Below are 18,198 nucleotides of genomic sequence, written 5' to 3'. Positions count from 1 at the left end.
TACTAGTTCATTCATTCTTTACCTATACATGGTGATGGGGGCATATATATGAGTGTGCTTGTATTTTGAGTATTTCTGAGGTTTTGAAATAGGTGGGGCTTTGTTAATTAATGCATGTTCTAGTTTAGGTTTATGTAACCAATTTAAAATACTCCATCACCATGCATGCATGATTGATTATGGAGTGAGTATGTTTTGCCACCTAATTTTGGGACAGAGTAGAGATCAGAGAGGTGCATGATGATATATGATAAAGTACTACTACTTATGAGCCAAATTAACAATACAAACACATTCCAAAGTTGATTCAACTTCACTCTACTATCACAACAATTCTTTAGGCTAAAATGAAGTTAATTACTCTACCATCACAGCAATACTTTACTTTGTAGCCCAATTCATATTCTGGAGAGAATTAGGTTTTTTTTTTTTTAATTCGAAAATTATATAGGAGTACTATAGTATTAAAAAATCTGGCTTAGCAAGCCCCTTGGCTTCATGTATTTATTTTATTTTGGGTTTTTTAATTGTATTTATTTTTCAACATTAAATTTTATTACGAAAATAATAAAGGCAACTAAATTTACAATGTATACCACCTTCATTTATTGAAATTTGAGCCTCTCAATAATATCAATCATGTTAATTTTGTAAATTACGTAAGAACAATAACAAAGTTGTAACATCAAGTATTGGAATGGGACTATACAGTTGACTTGAGACCCTTGAAAAACATTGAATTTTGATTCGGGATAGAAAGAGTATAACAATTAACAATAGTAGTATTGAAAATACAAAACCCTGTATTGTTAAGAGATTTTCGAATTTTTTTTTCAAAAGAGAATATTGTATTAATCATTTCTAAAAAGCTTTAAATATATCAAGGATAAATTAAGATAGAATAATCATGAGAATAAGTAGGTTATTAAAGGGGTGAGATAACTTTAAAACGAGGGGAAGTTAAGTGTTGGATCAATGATGGTGATTAGACAACACCACATTTTGACTTTCTAATTGAAGCATTTCTAAATTTGTGGATTGCTTGCTAATTCACACCTTTAACTTCTACAGTAACCAGTTGATTTTTTGTTTTTTTCAATGTTTGATGGATATATATAATCCTATCTCACCTAATAGATGCCAATTTTGCTTAATATGGAGAATTTTTTTAGTTAAACATCAAAGCAAATTAATATATTGTCTTATTATTGCTTGATTTTTGGGCCATGGTTTGAAAAAGACAACTTTAACTTATGCAATTATATCACCTTATTTTGTTAGTATCGTAGAAGTACTGTATATAGTTTTACATTACATAACATTAGTACTTTTATATATGTATATTATTACTCCCTTCGTCCTGCTTTATCAGTCTCATTGACTTTTATGTCCTCTTTTTATAAAAGTAATAAAAAAATAGTTAAAGTAGAGAAATGGTAAAGTAAAAGAGACAATAATATAGATAAGACTCTTCTCTATATTATTCTCTCTTTTAATTTACTATTTCTCATCTTTAACTATTTTTTATTATTTTTATAAAAAGATGGTAGAAAAGTCAATGAGACTGCTAAAGTGGGACGGAGGGAGTAATATAATATGGATTCTTTCAGTTTCTATTATTGCCCATTATTTGAAATTAAACAAAATAACATATAACTGTCCCACATCGGTGTCAAGAGAAAACTGAAACTAGCACATGAGCCACTCCTCCTATGAAACCAATGGATTTCTATCACCGATAACTAGATGTCATACATGGCCCATCATCATGTATATTACATTGTGTCACTCATGTCTAATTTAATTGTAAATAAATTCTATTTTCACTTTATCTTACATTATATCTCAGTATTATCTTGTTTAAAATACCAAATATCGTTTAAGAGAGAAAACACCCAATAAAGAAAATGATTTATTAGAGTTGCCAATTTTAGTTGTACTTAGAAAATTGGATTAATTATCGGAATAAATTAATAGTCCTATCAGCCTAGGAAAAATTTTGTCCTCGGCCCGTAAAATTTGACAGGCTTAATAATTTGGAGGTGTAGTCACTCCAAGGCCGGGCCCATATTATATTGTGGTGGATATACTACAACTGAGGCCCGTAAAAGATAATGCCCAATAGCCCATGTAGAGATAGTTACATAATTATTTTTTCTGAATTACTAGTAATTTTTATTTTTGTTACTATATATGATAATGGATATGTTTGGGTTTTAATCTTTATATCAATATCGCAAATATGAAGGATGTGATAATCGAGATATATGACTAATTTTCCACATGCAAATTGCTTTTCTTTTCTATTTTGGTGAAAGAAGTACATTCTAGCAATTCTAATTTCCTTTGATAATTAAAAAAATTAAAGTACATATTAATCAATGTCTAGAAAAGGCTTAGTTACCGTTTTATAAATTAAATATCATTGAAAAAATAGTACTAGTAAAACGTTTTCTTCATAATCACCTAAGTGTGATCATGTGAGTGAATAGGGATTAATATTAATAATGGGATAATCTAGATCACGTAACTAGTTTGCCACAAGCAATTTGCTTCTTTTCTAATTATGATTAATCAAGTAAACTTTTGGATATTTATAATTTCCTTTATTAGTTAGAAAATTAAAGTAGTACGTATCAATCAATTTCATGCCCATAACCAATGTAAGAAAGTGTTTAATAAGAGAGTTTAGAAATCACAAAAAAGGAAGCAAATGTTAATAGTAGTAGTAGTCGTCGATAAAAATAAATTTCTTCATGGAAAACTAACATTGAAATTCATCTTCCTTCCCCAAAATCCAAGAATCCGACCATGACAAAGCCAGAACACATTATTTCTTCCTTTTTGCAGCCATGCAAATCCTTAAGATAAGATCAATAATATCATTAATATACTCCTCTATTAAAATTAAATAAAATCCATTGCAATTGCCAATTGCCCTGCACAAAGATAAAATTTTGTCAAAGATTTCCCCATCAGATCTACCTTTTCACACTCTTCCAATTTAGCTTGCATCATTATTACATATTTACATATCATACATAGAGGCATATAGAGGCAACAATGCAAGGACTAAAAGTAGACTAGTGGTGCAACAGTATTCATTCTTCAGCTATGCCTCTCCTTTCTTCTCTCTCTATATTGAATTGGTTAGAAAAAGCAAACCCCTTTTCTTTACTCCATGGCCTTCCTGCCATGCACAGAAGCTGCTTCACCACAGAGAAAGAGAATCAAGATATTTTGTTTTTGGTGATCATTGCTGGAGAGAGAAAGAGAAATGGGCCCTCAAAAGGCTGCAGGGAGAAATGAGTGGAACTGAAGAGCACTATTCATACAAATAAATGCTCTCTCTCTCTCTTGTTTCATTTCATTTCATTTAAATCCTCTCCTACCTGATCTCTGCAGAGATGCCCATTTTTTCTTGCCTTTCAAAAATGCATTTTGTGTACTTATAGAAATTCTATGGCCCTTTGTGTTTTAACATGATGATAATCATAATATCTACCGGTTTGACCACTCTCTTGTAACAAAAAGCACCTCTCTTTTCTCTTCTCTTTCATTACAGATAATGATTCTTGGTGGGTTTTCTCTGAAATTCACCAGTTTCTTGAAATTTGCATTCTTGAAATCTCACTTTTTTTCCCCTTTTCTTCTTCATGCAAGCAAAAACAACTCACTTTTTGAGTTTTATTCTTCGCTACATTGTGGGGTTTTGTGAAGACTGAAATTTGAAGTTTGAAGTACTTATTTTTACTGCTGAGATATTCTGTGTTTTCAATTTCATTGTCATTTTAGCTTATTTTACTACCTTAATCTTTCTCGTAAAAAGGTAAAAGGGTAAAAAAGTTCAGACATTGAAGATTTCAGGTGTTTTTTTTTTATAATTTTTCTGGACTTTTACACTGTTTTAGGGAAGGAACTGATCAGTATAGAAATCAAACTTCAAAGTTTCCATTTTTATGTCTGTTTCTTACAGCCGCTAATAAAAAAACATATATTTCCTTGAATCCTTGTATTGTTTTGGCAAACACACACAGTTGTCATCTGTTGTTGCAAAATACCCTCTTCGAAGATAACAAGGTTTGTATCTTGTTCTCTTATTATTCATATTTAGATTTATTGATAGTATTATTGTAATTGTTAAGAGCAACAAACTTTGTGCTTGATCAAAAAAGACATAATTATCATGTTATACTTACCAGATTTTCCATTTTAATGCCTGTTTTGCAACACATAAGAAAATTTGGAAGATGTTAGAATTGGCATATTAGTATTTTAGTTGACATAATTCAACATAGAAATGTAAAATGTTGGTTTTTTTTTTCTTTATAGAATTAGAAGCTATCAACATTTTGTCTGTGTATGTAGTATTGTAGTATATATATCAAAATAGAAATGTGAAAAATGTTGGCTTTTCATTAGGAAACTAGATAATATCAACATTTTGTACTATGCTTCTGCAAATATGCTAATGATTTACATTTTCAGTTTTGGTTTGGAAATTCTTGAAATTGCTTCTTCAAAAGTAGCGTTTGAAATATCTAACTTTTTTTGCATTTTTCTTTCTCTTGTGTGTTATATGTTGGAAAAGTGGCCTTATCAATATGCAAACAAGTGAAACTGTTGGAGATCATATAGTTAATGGATTCGTGCTGCCCTCGACTCACACAGTCGGAGATGCCATAAACAAGTTTGCTGACCAGCTAACGAGTCGAGTTGCCACAGCAAGCGATGCTTTCTGCGGCAATATCCCATCTGCAAATGGAGGGGCCTTGAGTTTCTCCTCGTTCCCCCAAACCAGCCCTTTTCACGGGGCTGATCGGTTTTTGGAGGCCATTCCTCTCCCTAATGCATCCATTGGCACCTTCCCTTATACCTTAATTGAGAATCATCAAGAAAAGGTGGCAGTTCCGGCTCCCCTCAGATTTCCGCTTGAAAACATGAGATATAGCGCTTCCATGAACGGCCTAAACGCTGGTGGTCCCTCTCTTGAGACAATGCTCCATGGCTATGGAGGCTTGCCATTCCCACCTGAGCTCATGAGGAGAGTGGTTGGAAGGACTAGCCTTCCTCTACCGACCCATCCAGCTCGTACCTGTCACTCGAGGGAATGGCCGGTGATGGAGCAAGTAGGGTTCGGTTCCCACAGTCATGACTCGTCTCAGTATAGCAACGAGCTGTCTCTGAGTCTCGTGACATCACGGCCATCTGTACTACACGGGCACTTAACAACACCACACAAGCAATGCTCGGAGATGAGCTGCTCCAATGGTGTGAGTAGCTACTCGTTGCCTGAGCATACATCTTGCAGCAGCAAGAACCACTCGTTGAGCTTCAAGACGCCCCAACTCCATCCATTGCTGTCGCGATCAAGGTTTCTCGAGGCTATGCAAGAAATACTTGCTGCAATAGCTTGCTACGCGATAGAGAATGTCGAAGATGTTGGAGAGAACGTCTCATTTTCTTCAATCGGGTCCTCCAACGGGATTGAAGTGGATCACACATTTGTGTTTCCAAAGCAAGAAACAAGCCTAGAAGCAAAGAAAAAGCATCTGCTATCTCTACTTCAAATGGTATATACATACCTTGCTCATATTTTGCTTGTTTTGATAACGTGTATAGTCTATAAAAACGAATAAATTCTCTTGTTTCGTCTTAGGTTGATGATCAATACAGCCAATGCCTCGATGAAATCCACACGGTCACCTCTGCATTCCATGCTGTGACGGAACTAGAACCTAATTTGCACGCTCGTTTTGCTCTCCCCATGATCTCGTTCATGTACAAAAACCTCCGGGAGAGGATCAGCAGCCACATTCTTGCTATTGGAGCTCATCTCGAGGAGGGAGAAACACGAGAAAACAAGTCATTTGAGGCATGCTTCATCCAGAAGCAGTGGGCTCTGCAGCAGCTAAGCAAGGGAGATCATCAACTATTGAGGCCTCAAAGAGGCCTTCCCGAAACATCTGTGTCCGTACTGAGGACATGGATGTTTCAGAATTTCCTACACCCGTAATGCCCTATTCCTTGCCTAGGATCCTATAATACTGATATATGCAAATTTTGTCTGAAATCTATGTCTCGATCTTGCAGGTATCCAAAGGACTCGGAGAAGCACTTGCTAGCTCTGAAAAGTGGCCTAACTAGGAATCAGGTATGCAAAAAAGTCCTACATTGTGAAGTTACGCCTTTTTAGGCTCGAACACATAAATTTATTTGTACTTGGACAACTCTTGACTTCATTTGCACATAAAACTCCCATGTTCAACGTTCAAGCTTGACTCGTTTACATCTTATCTCTCTGCAAGGTTTCGAACTGGTTTATAAATGCTCGTGTTCGACTATGGAAGCCAATGATCGAGGAAATGTGTGCAGAAATGAACAGAAGAAAAGCTCGGAAGGACGATGAAGAAATGGAAGGAAACCACAGAAACCAAATGCGCTTTGAAACTAGGAGATTTACAAGAGATTGATAAATAAGGTATATACTATATATGTTATTTCTTGTTACAATGCTTTGAGCATTTCTTGATTTATATTCAGTGTATTATAGTATAGTATGGAGAGATATCATTACAACTGTTACTTAAACTCCGAAATGGGATCTAAGTATAAATCAAGAAAATTGGAAATTTGAGTATATTTCTCTCCAGTATATAAATCCTATGCAGGCTATATAATTCCATGAACTATTCTTGATTTATTTTGTTTGTATTCGTGTTGATATAACTATCAATTTTTTATTTTTTTATTTTTTTATTGATCTTGTGCTTTTCTTCTACTTTTAATTAATCTACATGCATTACAATATTGGAATTTACTGTTTTAAGATAATAACATTGATAGTTGATAACAATAAAGTTGAATGGAAAATTATCCCACCATTTATTATTTACTCTCTGCTTTACAATAGGCATCACAAACAATACAAAGAGTAATTCCTAATCTATTTTGGGTCCTCTGTTGCAAAATGGTGCATTTACATAATCAAACACCATCTTGCAATAAAGGTCCCAGCTTCACATAATAAATCCAAAAAAATCTGGATTTCCTACTTGTATATTTTATCCAAGCATTTTGGAGTAATTCTTTCAGCCTATATATTTCATCAATTATCTTCCAACCAAATGAATACTTAAAAACCATTAGAAACTTGCTTTTGATCTTGCTCGACCTCATACTTCTTTCTGGATTCTGGTTTTTATTGGCTTCAACTTTAACCCCATGCTTTCGGGTGAGAAAAGCTCGGGTGAAATGCTAGTAGGGCTCAACGGGCCTCTCGGGCTTACACTGAATCGAGATGGTCTGCAGAAGCCGTAGCCGAGGAGAAAGTATTCCAAAGGAACCAGCATTGCATCCGGTTTTTCTTCTGTAACTACTGATCCACATGCTTGAACCTATACATGGGTGTGGTCCTAAGAAATGGTATATGTGCATCTATTCAGAGAGAGGAGAAAGTAATTTGAGTGTACCTCAACCAATGCGCTAAATCTCCTGTCTAGCTTCAATATCATGTGGAGAGCCTCATGGTGGAAAGGGGAGTGTTCTCCAACGAAAATCAAGGATCGACACTGTAGTTTCCTCAAGCCGTGTGTAATATCCCATCTCCTGCAAGACGTTGAACACTAAGTTCAGCTTTTATTTTTGGTGCAAGAAACTACAGTTTGCTGCAAGACGTTGAACACTAAGTTCAGCTTTTATTTTTGGTGCAAGAAACTACAGTTTGCACCATGTAATGAAGTTAACAAGATCTTTGTGATATAATGTGTGGTACCTATTGATAGCTCCAAGAAACCGATGAACATTTGAGCCGTGTCTCTCTCCCAACAACTGCAATTAATGTAACACGAATTTGGGATTTAGAGGCATGTGCAAGAAATTTGGTTTTTGATGGGGCTATAAACCAAGGATGACAAGGGAACTAACTCTTCTACATGATCGAATGATGTCTGATTCTAGTACATCTGTGCTGGTGCGAACTTCCTGTCAAATCATAGACTCCCAATTGTATCAGCAATTGGTCTAAATTTATCTTCTTGCAAACTGAAATAGATGTGTGTGGATGCACCTTGCTGAAGTAACGCATGAGCAACACCTCCTTAACCAAACCACACATGCCACACATATATAGCAAGTTTGATATCACCTGCATATATAGCTGACCGGCATCAAGGAAAAATGTTTCGCACCCAGAGAGAAATATGTGTTGCAACATGAACATATTGTCGCGTTCATCTTTTCTTAGGGGATCAGGAGGGGTGGGGGTCAGTTATATATAACAAAGGGAAATTTAGAATATAAACCTTATTGGATAACCACTCCTTCCACGATGATGCTTTGCATAGAGGAGAAACAAGAATCAAACCTATTACTCGTTTTGGATACTTTATCTGCATACAGAAAGGCACAACAATGGTGATAAAAACCCAAAAATCAAATGAAAATGCAAGAGATGAGAATAACTTACAGCAAACAAGGTAAGTATATAAGCTCCAGCTGTCACGCCCAGGCACATAACCTTATCAACTCTGCAAGAGGCAATTAGCTTCACTTACTATATGTCTATAAACATATGTATACTACTAGTACATTTGATTGAAGTATTATGAGGCTCTGCAGAGGAAATTTGATATGAATAGATCAATTGTGAACTGGGATAGTATATAACTATGTAGAAAAACAAAATGAGGAAAGCTCAGAAAAACGACCTGGATAAGGTGTTAAAAAAGTGAATTTGAGAGACAATTCAAAGTTAGAAAACATCATAAGTACCTAAAGTAGTCAAGGATTTCAGCAATCTGATTAGCTAAGTCATCAACAGATAATGAAGGTTCATCCTTCCCAGCTACTGCAGCTCCTAGCTGTAATATCTCTTAATACAAGTACCACATAAGAAACAGTAAAATTAAGACAGAAGACATTTAGTGGCAACTGAGCAGCACCACTAGTCATTAACAAATACCAGTAGTTGAGTAACCAGAGCACGAACCTCATGCCCAGGAGGGCTTATGTGATAGATACAGAAGTTCTGGAGAAGAAGAGAAAATGCTTCTGGACAAGTAAAGAGACCTTGGAAACAAGACACATCTGGTTGGTTTCACATGCAAACAGAATAAGCATTAGATGCCATTACCACCTTAAAAGTAACGGCGATATTTTGATACCCTTAAACGAATTAATACTTCAATGAGATCATGCATCTTCTTGGACTTCATACAAAGCAATTCTCACAAAGTAACATTTTTCATAAAAAGAATTTTAAAAAAATGTTTTCTGTGAAAAATGGCACAATATGAGTGAGTGTCAGCAGGATTACAACACGCTTCAAGATATATAGTTTTTATGTTTAACCAAGTCACAGCGAATTCATATTTCACTCTAGTCGATTTAGAGGACATCGTCTTACAGTTTAATGCTAAATCGGGGTAAGTAATTAGTGCTGGGTTGTCCCAGTCTCCAAAAACAGCAACCGACAAAGAGCCGTAGCTAGTTTTCACAATATGTTCCTGTAGGAGATATCAAAACCAGAGATTATCAAATCATTATTATTCAAAGAGATGGAGAGGAGAGATCCTAATGCCAAGGAAGGTCAGATATTTCATTACAACTCAATGCCATAAGAATTGCTTTACAATTTGGAACAATCTTTTAGTGAAGATTACTACTTGCTTCCCTACATAATTTCACATGTGCTTTGTTCCTTTCAAGAATTTCCAGCTAGCATATAAGCAAAACTTCAATTATTTTCTTGGTTATATCATAGAAGTATCTAGTTCCCCAAGATGCTTATTTTGCTTCGTTACAACCAATAAGAATTTACTTGCATACCTATCCATATGCCCAATACCAGCTAGCAAGATACATAACTCTCTCCGAAATCAAATTTGCTCACAAGTGTTAAGGAGAACACAGAAATCCAGCTAGCAATTTATGAGTTTCCCTTGTTTGGTCAAAATGATCGTACCAAGAGATCATGCAATGATGCAAACTACAACAATGCAGCCAAATTCGAAGTCCAGTTTATAAAGAGCATGCAACTTTGCCTTTCAATCCAAATAATAATCGTAGTTACGAGAATTTGCTAGATGAAGTTCCAATCCCAAAAAAATGGCAAAGCAAATAATGTTACCTCATTCAAAGCACTTTAAAATTGAATAAAATACTATAATTGGACTTGATTTCGAAAAATTAAGATCATGATCAACTAACAGAAAAAAAAATCGATTGCACAGTGAAATACAATCCGCACTTAATAAACAATCTGCAAATTATTGAAATCCAAATCTGATCAACAAAAATGTAGCGATATAAATGACATTACGTAGAGTGTATAAGCCTTTATATGAACAATATGAGTTCAGTTCGAGTTTCACCTTCCCGGCGAGAAGATCCGGCTCAATATCAACGCAGACGAAATCACTCTGCTCTGCCATTAATATCTCTATAATCTAAAATCTACACTCTCTAAATATCTCCGAAATTCGAGACGCATTGGATTTGGCTATAAACTATCTCTCACTCTCTCCAAATTTCGCAAAATCAATTTTATAATTGTTAGTTTTGGATTTTCAGTGTTTTTCCCTCTCGTTTCAGCTGATATAAATAGACGGTGAGTTGAGTAACCGATTCTGCGAAACGAGTCACTGAGTCACCAACGCGTTGGGCTTTCTATCGCAAATGCAGTGGGCCCAATGAGATATACTACTTTTCCTTAAATACTCCATGATCAATGTATTTATTGACTTCCTTTTTTCCTTTTAAATCAACTAGTCATATCTATGTAATAAATAGAATTTAATCAAATTCAATGTTTATTGTAGGCGTGGCAATTGACAAATCACTATCGATATTTTATTTTAGATATGATATATTCGAATGAAATAATAGTAGAATTTAATAAAATTTGACCAATTAAAGCCAATCATCGTAGACATATTTTACTGTGTTTGAGCAATCCAAACATGATATGAGTGTGGAAGAGTGAGATGTTTAACCAAATTGGTCGTCTCCATATCTTTTCACATGTGTTTAATTATTGAAAACGGAAAAAAGAAAAAGTTATTTATTCGGTGTGAATATTTATATACTACTACAATTCATGAACTGATATAGATTTACATAAAAAAAAATCATAAGAATTAGCTAAAATTGATTGTTCGAAGATATCAATAATATTTGTTTGATTATTCGTTCGTCGAAATTTTTCATATGTATTGAAAATATTGCTTCGCAATCGTTAACAAGTCATATTTAAACTTGAGTATACACTAATTAATCATGAAAAACACACTTGATTTTGTTGGTAAACACATAATGATTGTAATCAATTTTATGTGTATCCAAAGGCTATTTTGCGTCATTAGTTATCTATTGTAATTTGTTATTATTGATATCATTAGTAGCTAGATACAGAATAAGTATAACATACAAATGAGATTAAAATCATTGATTATTCGACACATTAAGGTGCCCCAAATCATAATTTAACTCATGTTTCGAAACTTTGGAATATAACCTATATGTATGAGATTTCTTTTCAATTTTAAATAAAAAATGAAACACAGAATGTGACAAATTAAATCAGAGACATCAATTGGTGATCCATGGAATATCAACTCCAATTTTAATATTGGTCAATTTACTGCATACCGTAGAATATGTAGTTGAATTTTTTATTTTTTTAAGTGGTTGAATTTAAAAGTTATGGTCCTTTGCATTAACGACCTTCCCTTTTTCTTTATTGTATAAGTGTGGTGTCTCATCTTATTTCATTAACTTTTAGGACACTTTTTAATAATTCAATAATTTTCACATTACACTTTTTCAAAGGAGTGAGAAAATATATCGATCATGGAAAGTGATCAAAAGAAGTAATTCCACTGGGTAAGAGTATCCACGATAGTGGATATAGTCAGCTTAGTCATCAAAGTCATGTCTCAGTCACATAAAATTTGTTCAGTCACATCACAACCACGCCTTATTTTTTTTTTAATTATTGGTATATTTTAATTAGACTAAAACAAAATTAATTAGACAAAAATAAATAGAATAAAATGGAATGAAAAAAATGAATTGCGAATAGATATTTTATAGATAAAAATAGCAAAATCAATTAAAGAAAATAACGCCGCGATGGTTGCACGGCTCGAAATAGACCGCCGCGGCACCACCATCTCGCCCGCCGCCCGCCGCCCGCCACACGGCTCCGCCGGGTACTCGTTGTCCCCCATGCGTAGCGGCGCCCCTCCGGCTTGCAATAGACCACCACGGCTGCGCCGCGCAACACGGCGGCCGCCGCGGCTGGTCTATTGTGGACACTCTAACATTTATTTGTGAAATACGTAAAGTCATCAATACATATCACCCTAAAAACTATAGTGCAAACTTGTTGGATGATATAAAAAATACTACGAGGTATACAAATTACGCTCATAGATATATACTCCAGTATTCTTCTTTATTCTCTCTAACTTTAATCGCTATCTATTTTTATTAAAAAAAATTAAATACGTGTAAAAAAGAAGTGTCTGGCTTACCATGGGACAGGAAGGATTACCATTTGGTAATAATAATTGTGTTGCAAAAGTAACACAAAAGATCAAAAGCATCGTCATCAACAACAACAAAGAGATCAAATGTCATATATTTATTGTCCAAAAAAATTATGAGATTCTTCTAAAACCTTTTACACCTTCTAGACTTAGTGGGTGGCTAATAAAGTATAAATGTGGTCATGAATGTCATGAATGTCATTAATATTACCATGTGTTATATTTTAGTAGACAATTCATCAAGAAATGAAGAGCCATATTAATATTTCTCATATATTAAGTTATTTAATGCTTATAATTTATATTATATACTAGAAAACCTTTTTCAAATTCTCAATAGTATTTATGTTATTACTTCCAAAACTCGTCTTTTATATATGTATAGATAGATTACATTTTTATCTCGGTTAACATTTACTAAGTCTTGTTTAGAAATACTAGGCCCACAACTTGATTTTTTTCATTGCTCAAGCATGGCCCGAATAATAGTTTGATCCTGAAAAACTATAATTTGAAAAAAAATATTTAAGAAATTATAAATCAGAAGATGAAGCAAACGTGAAATTCCAACGGTAAAATTTGAACTTCAAAAGAGAATACATGTTTATCATGAATATGTTGGAGATAATTTCGTAGTACCTTTTTTTAAACCAATGTTCACTTTTCAATATATCAATCTCACAAATGAAGCATTTTACTTGAAAGAGTTAAGTACTATTTTGGTCCTAAACATATGACATATTTACGGTATTTGTCCAGAACATTCACTTTTTGAAAATCGAATCCAAAACATACAAAAATGTTGTCGAATAGGTCCTTTTTTAACGGTTTCCGTCATTTTTTACGGTCAACCGTCAATTTGTCCAAATTTGATCCGGTTAGACGTAATATGAGATTATTAGTAGGTTAATATTAAGGTAATTATTTTACTAAATAACACAACTTTTAATATTTGAATTTGAATAGCAAATCTTCTAGATTCACTTAATATCTCTTTAACTTTTCATCTGAGGAAAAAAACGAAATGTCAAATTCTCTCTTCTGTATCGTCACTCTCCAAATAAACCCTAGTTCTGATTCCGACCAGGAACCAGACGATTCTGACCGATTATTGTGTTGTTTGCCATGAGTTGGAAGTCGTCATACCCAAACTTCCATTGCAGCGACAATCTCGTCGACGTGAAAGTTGCATATGCGAGGAAGAAGAAGTCCACACATCCGCCTGAAAAATGAAACCGGCAAAGGTCCATCGGCTACTTGTAGTTCTGAAAAGAACGATTCTTTGAAGCAAAACGAACAAGGCCAGTCGGCACAATCAGGATTTTTGGGTTCTTTTAACCCTAGTTCTCACGCGGAAGTCCATTCTTATCTGATTCCAGAAGTTGAAGACGACATTGAATACTTGGTTTCGCTGGTTATTGGGTTTTGATGGTTTTTGAGTTTTGATGGTGTTAGGGTTGATGCAGTGCCTATGACAGCATTTTTTTTAATATATAATTTGGCACTGGGTGTGGTTAAATGTTCAGGACCAATTCAAAGTAGAAAATGAATATGAAGGACTACATTGTCTTGTAATTTATTGTTCATTTATTGCCTCTATTTGATGTCTTATTGACATAGATTATTGTCTTATTGTCGACGAAGAAACAATCACATAATTGTTAACTTGTCACAACTACGCATAATGTATCAAATCAAAAACCACTACTCCCTTCGTCCCACTTTAGGAGTCCCGGTTTACCATTTTTGGGTGTCCCACTTTAGGAGTCCCGGTTGAAATATTCCATAAATGGTATTAGACCTCACATTCCACTCACATTTTATTATAAAACTAATATTAAAAAGTAGGACCCACATTCCTCTATCTTTTTTCACCAACTTTCCTTTACATTTTTTAAAACCCGTACTGAACTCAACCGGGACTCCTAAAGTGGAACGGAGGGAGTAGAAAATTTTTCGGCTGTAAGTTTGCACTGGGGTGTGGTTAAAAATATTAAGGACCAATTGGAAGTAGATAATGAATATGAAGGACTACTTTATCTTGTAGTAATTTGTTGTCCATTTATTTTATTTAACATTTTTACATGTAATTCCAAAAATATATAAAAAAAAATTCAAAATTAGCTACAATAATAAAAAATCGACTAATTGGGTGAAATTTTCACTAATTGACGGTTAACCGTCAAAAATGACGTAAACCGTAAAAAAAAACCTATTCGACAACATTTTCATATGTTTTGGATTCGATTTTCAAAAAAATGAATGTTCTGGACCAAAATCGTAAATCGGCCATATGTTTAAGACCAAAATAGCAATACTTTACTCTACTTGAAACTAATACAAATATGATCAATAAACAATCCACTCGATGACATATCACAAAATCAGTACATAGATCCGAAGTAAATTAAAAAGGAAAGAGTGAGACATATCACAAAAACAATACATAGATCAAAAGTAACTTAAAAAGGAAAGAGTGATTGAGTTTAGCAAGGAACAGATACCGGTGACACCCGATGAAGTCTCTCACTTGCGATGGCATTTATTTTTTTTGAGAAAGCTACAGTTGGTGGTTCCATTAAACCTTGTCGCATTCGAATATGCATAGCGAAGCTGTGAGTTTATTTGGTCCACCAGTGATAGAAATCTCTACGCCTGTTGATTTTCTTCTGCAGCTGGAGTAGTCCATAGAGGAGGGCCTCGGCAGTGGGTGGGCAGCCAGGCACGTAGATGTCAACAGGGACAATCCTATCACAACCTCGGACAACAGAGTACGAGTAGTGGTAGTAACCACCACCGTTTGCACAGCTTCCCATAGAGATCACCCACCGTGGCTCAGGCATCTGGTCATAGACTCTGCATATACAATTGGTACAAGTGGCCAGTAAATGTTAAGTTTATATCACAAGACAAAGCACATATCATCACTCAACGAAAATTATGCCAAGATATGCAGAAAATGGTTCATAAGCAAAATATTTAACATATCTGCACATATTCTAATTACTCAAGAGTCAAGACAAGAGAGTCTAATTGTTAGAAGCATTAGTCTGATTATTTTTTGTTTTAAGAATTAAGACCGTCACTAGCATGATTATTTTGTTGTAGTATTACTTTTGAGTCTTGGGACTATCTCAAAAGTGACCCTTCCTTTGAGCAGGCTGCGTTGGACTCAAAAGGCTCAAGCCACACGGCTCAAGCTTGAGCCCTCGATAAAGGTTGACTCACGGCATAGGATTGTATTAAAAAATCACACGTAGGATTCAAAATTATGTGCAAAGCCATCATATTTTTAGTCATGACCAATAATGACTCCACAAAATCCAGTTTGATAATAGGTTATTGTAAACTAAAAATATCATCTTAAGGAAATGGTTTTCAATGTACAGGATGAAGTAATGGGTGATCCTAAATCCTAATCATGACTATTAGGGTTGAGGATGCGAAATCTTAAGAGGTGTTGGATGGGTCTTAAAAATGTAACAGAAGCATATACGGGAGGAACCGCACGCCACAAAATAGAGAATACACCAGACAGTTTCCAACCCAATAACCACACAAAAGGGTCAACCCAATATCATGTAAGTATACAAAAGGAATGAAATAATGACAAATAGAGTTGCAACTTGCAAGAGCAGCACACCATGAACTGTTATAATTGCGCATTTGAGATGGACTAGACTGGAGAGGGCACTAACGAGCCTAGTGCTAATTATGCTATCCCCATCCTCTAAAGCTTATATCAAGCCTTAGTTTCTAAGCAAAGAAACCTACATATTATGTCCCTGTCACCCATGTATTAGTACCAGCCAATTGATATACATAGCATATGGGATTAATCTAAAAGTTAAATTAAATCAATTACTACTAATTATCCCCTCCTTGCAATATATGATATCCATCATTTTTCGCAAAAGCACAGTGATATGGGTATAACGCCCTTATCACACAGCTACATACTCCATGCCACTTGCAATCCATTATTTTAGAAACTATGAAAAAGTTCATAATACAACTTGTACTGTCCAATTAAGAGAATGTCATTATGTCACAAAATGTGATTTACCAAATAGCTACCGCATAACTGTGACTGCACGTAACTGGAAACATAGCAGCTGAAGCTAATGCAGAGTTTTTGATCGAGTGCTACTCACAACCTAATCTCCCAATATCAAACTAGTAACAAGCCATTCCAACTTCCCCGGGCCCAATACAAACATCACTATTTTCTCGAAACAAGCTATGAGGAAAATAAATAGTGATAATCCACGATTCCTCGAAATCAATTTTATCATTTTATGCAATGGGGGTAGCATACAAAAGAGGCGATTTAAGGTCATTCAACAAACTCAGAAAAGGCAAATTGTGTAGCCGAATTAAAACCAGCTAAATCAGTATAGAAAATATCGAATCAAAATTAACAGCATATCATCCACACACATACATGAATATTTCGCCAATTAAATTGGGGAAAAGCCATATAACTATAGAAAGCTTACTTGCGGAGCGCAGGGGCCATCTTATTCGTGAGAGTGCCGGCGACAATCATGCAATCGGACTGCCTAGGGCTAGGCCTGAAGATAATCCCGAAGCGATCCAAATCGTAGCGCGCGGCGCCGGTGTGCATCATCTCCACGGCGCAGCAGGCCAGCCCGAACGTCATCGGCCAGATGGAGCCGCGGCGGACATAGTTCATGAGATCGTCGACCTTCGAGATCACGAATTCCGCCGCCTTGGACATCCCCGGCGGGGAGGATCCCGCCGGCGGGAGAGAGGGCGAGTACGGCGTCGGCGTGGAGGAGGAAGCAGCGGCGAGGGAGGTGGTGGTGGTGTGGATCGAAGCTAGGGCTGCGCGGTGGTTAAACGGCGCCGTTTGAGGGAGTAGACGAGCTGCATTTCTGGCTAGCTGAGCCATTTTCCCCTTCGAATTTGCGAAGAAATCAACTGAGGTAAACGGATTGGGCTTGATATGCGATGTGTTGAGGCTAATTTCGTCCATTTGCTCTTTAGTTTTCCCTATTTTTCATTTCAAATCTATTGATAAAAATTCAATTTTTTTTTACCATTTTTAATAATAAACTTAATGGGTAGTGATAAAATGCAAACTCATATATAAACTCCAAATTTTTTTAACACAATATCAACATAATATAAAATTTCCAAATTTTGATGTCAACACAATATCAATACAATGTCAACACAATATCAACCGTTGACATTTTGTTGACATTTTTTGTTGCTATTATTTTATGATCTGTTGATATTTTCTAACGGTCCATATCATAGTTTGGAGTTCGTACAATATTTAGAGTTTGCATTTGATCACGTCCTTACACTTGATATGTCGTTAACTTTATTCGGTTTGGATTGGTGTGACTGAATTATCTCTAAATAGCACTAGTTGTTGACTAAACTCAATCGAGATTAATTTAAACTATCAAAAATATTTACTTAATTGGTAATATCGATATTTAGTATTTAAAAGTATAACTAAGTCTGATCATATTTAATAATTTAAAGGTATTTATTACTTTAATTGTTGTAGTATACATCTTACCATTGAAATTAAATGAGTCTAAATATATATTGGTGTGTTCAAGTGTGGGCTTTACGATTTGTGGGGATGCCGCCATGGAAATGTGGCTAG

At 35.0% G+C, this 18,198-nt stretch overlaps 3 protein-coding genes across 3 annotated transcripts; 1 reads left to right on the top strand and 2 right to left on the bottom strand.

Moving 5' to 3' along the window:
- The first annotated feature begins 3,133 nt into the window (after positions 1-3,133).
- Positions 3,134-6,689, top strand: LOC125186254 (homeobox protein ATH1-like). The gene is made up of 5 exons (XM_048082606.1): positions 3,134-4,080; positions 4,592-5,573; positions 5,660-6,012; positions 6,094-6,154; positions 6,309-6,689. The coding sequence occupies exons 2-5, from the start codon at positions 4,605-4,607 to the stop codon at positions 6,471-6,473; spliced, it is 1,548 nt and encodes a 515-aa protein (XP_047938563.1). The 5' UTR covers positions 3,134-4,080; positions 4,592-4,604; the 3' UTR covers positions 6,474-6,689.
- Positions 6,690-6,861: 172 nt separating this feature from the next.
- Positions 6,862-10,581, bottom strand: LOC125186255 (protein NDL2-like). The gene is made up of 11 exons (XM_048082607.1): positions 10,374-10,581; positions 9,407-9,506; positions 8,990-9,087; positions 8,773-8,861; positions 8,468-8,528; positions 8,304-8,390; positions 8,069-8,146; positions 7,927-7,983; positions 7,775-7,830; positions 7,473-7,608; positions 6,862-7,397 (listed from the first exon to the last, which is right to left on the bottom strand). Exons 1-11 carry the CDS (start codon positions 10,431-10,433, stop codon positions 7,176-7,178), a joined length of 1,044 nt encoding a protein of 347 aa, XP_047938564.1. The 5' UTR covers positions 10,434-10,581; the 3' UTR covers positions 6,862-7,175.
- A 4,316-nt stretch (positions 10,582-14,897) lies between these two features.
- Positions 14,898-17,503, bottom strand: LOC125188044 (NADH dehydrogenase [ubiquinone] iron-sulfur protein 7, mitochondrial-like). Its single transcript, XM_048084781.1, has 2 exons — positions 17,051-17,503; positions 14,898-15,407 (listed from the first exon to the last, which is right to left on the bottom strand). Exons 1-2 carry the CDS (start codon positions 17,464-17,466, stop codon positions 15,173-15,175), a joined length of 651 nt encoding a protein of 216 aa, XP_047940738.1. The 5' UTR covers positions 17,467-17,503; the 3' UTR covers positions 14,898-15,172.
- Positions 17,504-18,198: the final 695 nt, after the last annotated feature.

Source organism: Salvia hispanica, chromosome 5 (genome assembly GCF_023119035.1).
Source record: "Salvia hispanica cultivar TCC Black 2014 chromosome 5, UniMelb_Shisp_WGS_1.0, whole genome shotgun sequence".
NCBI lineage: Eukaryota > Viridiplantae > Streptophyta > Magnoliopsida > Lamiales > Lamiaceae > Salvia > Salvia hispanica.
The sequence above is the reverse complement of the archived record's forward strand: the minus strand, read 5'-3'. Positions and strand labels throughout refer to the sequence as shown.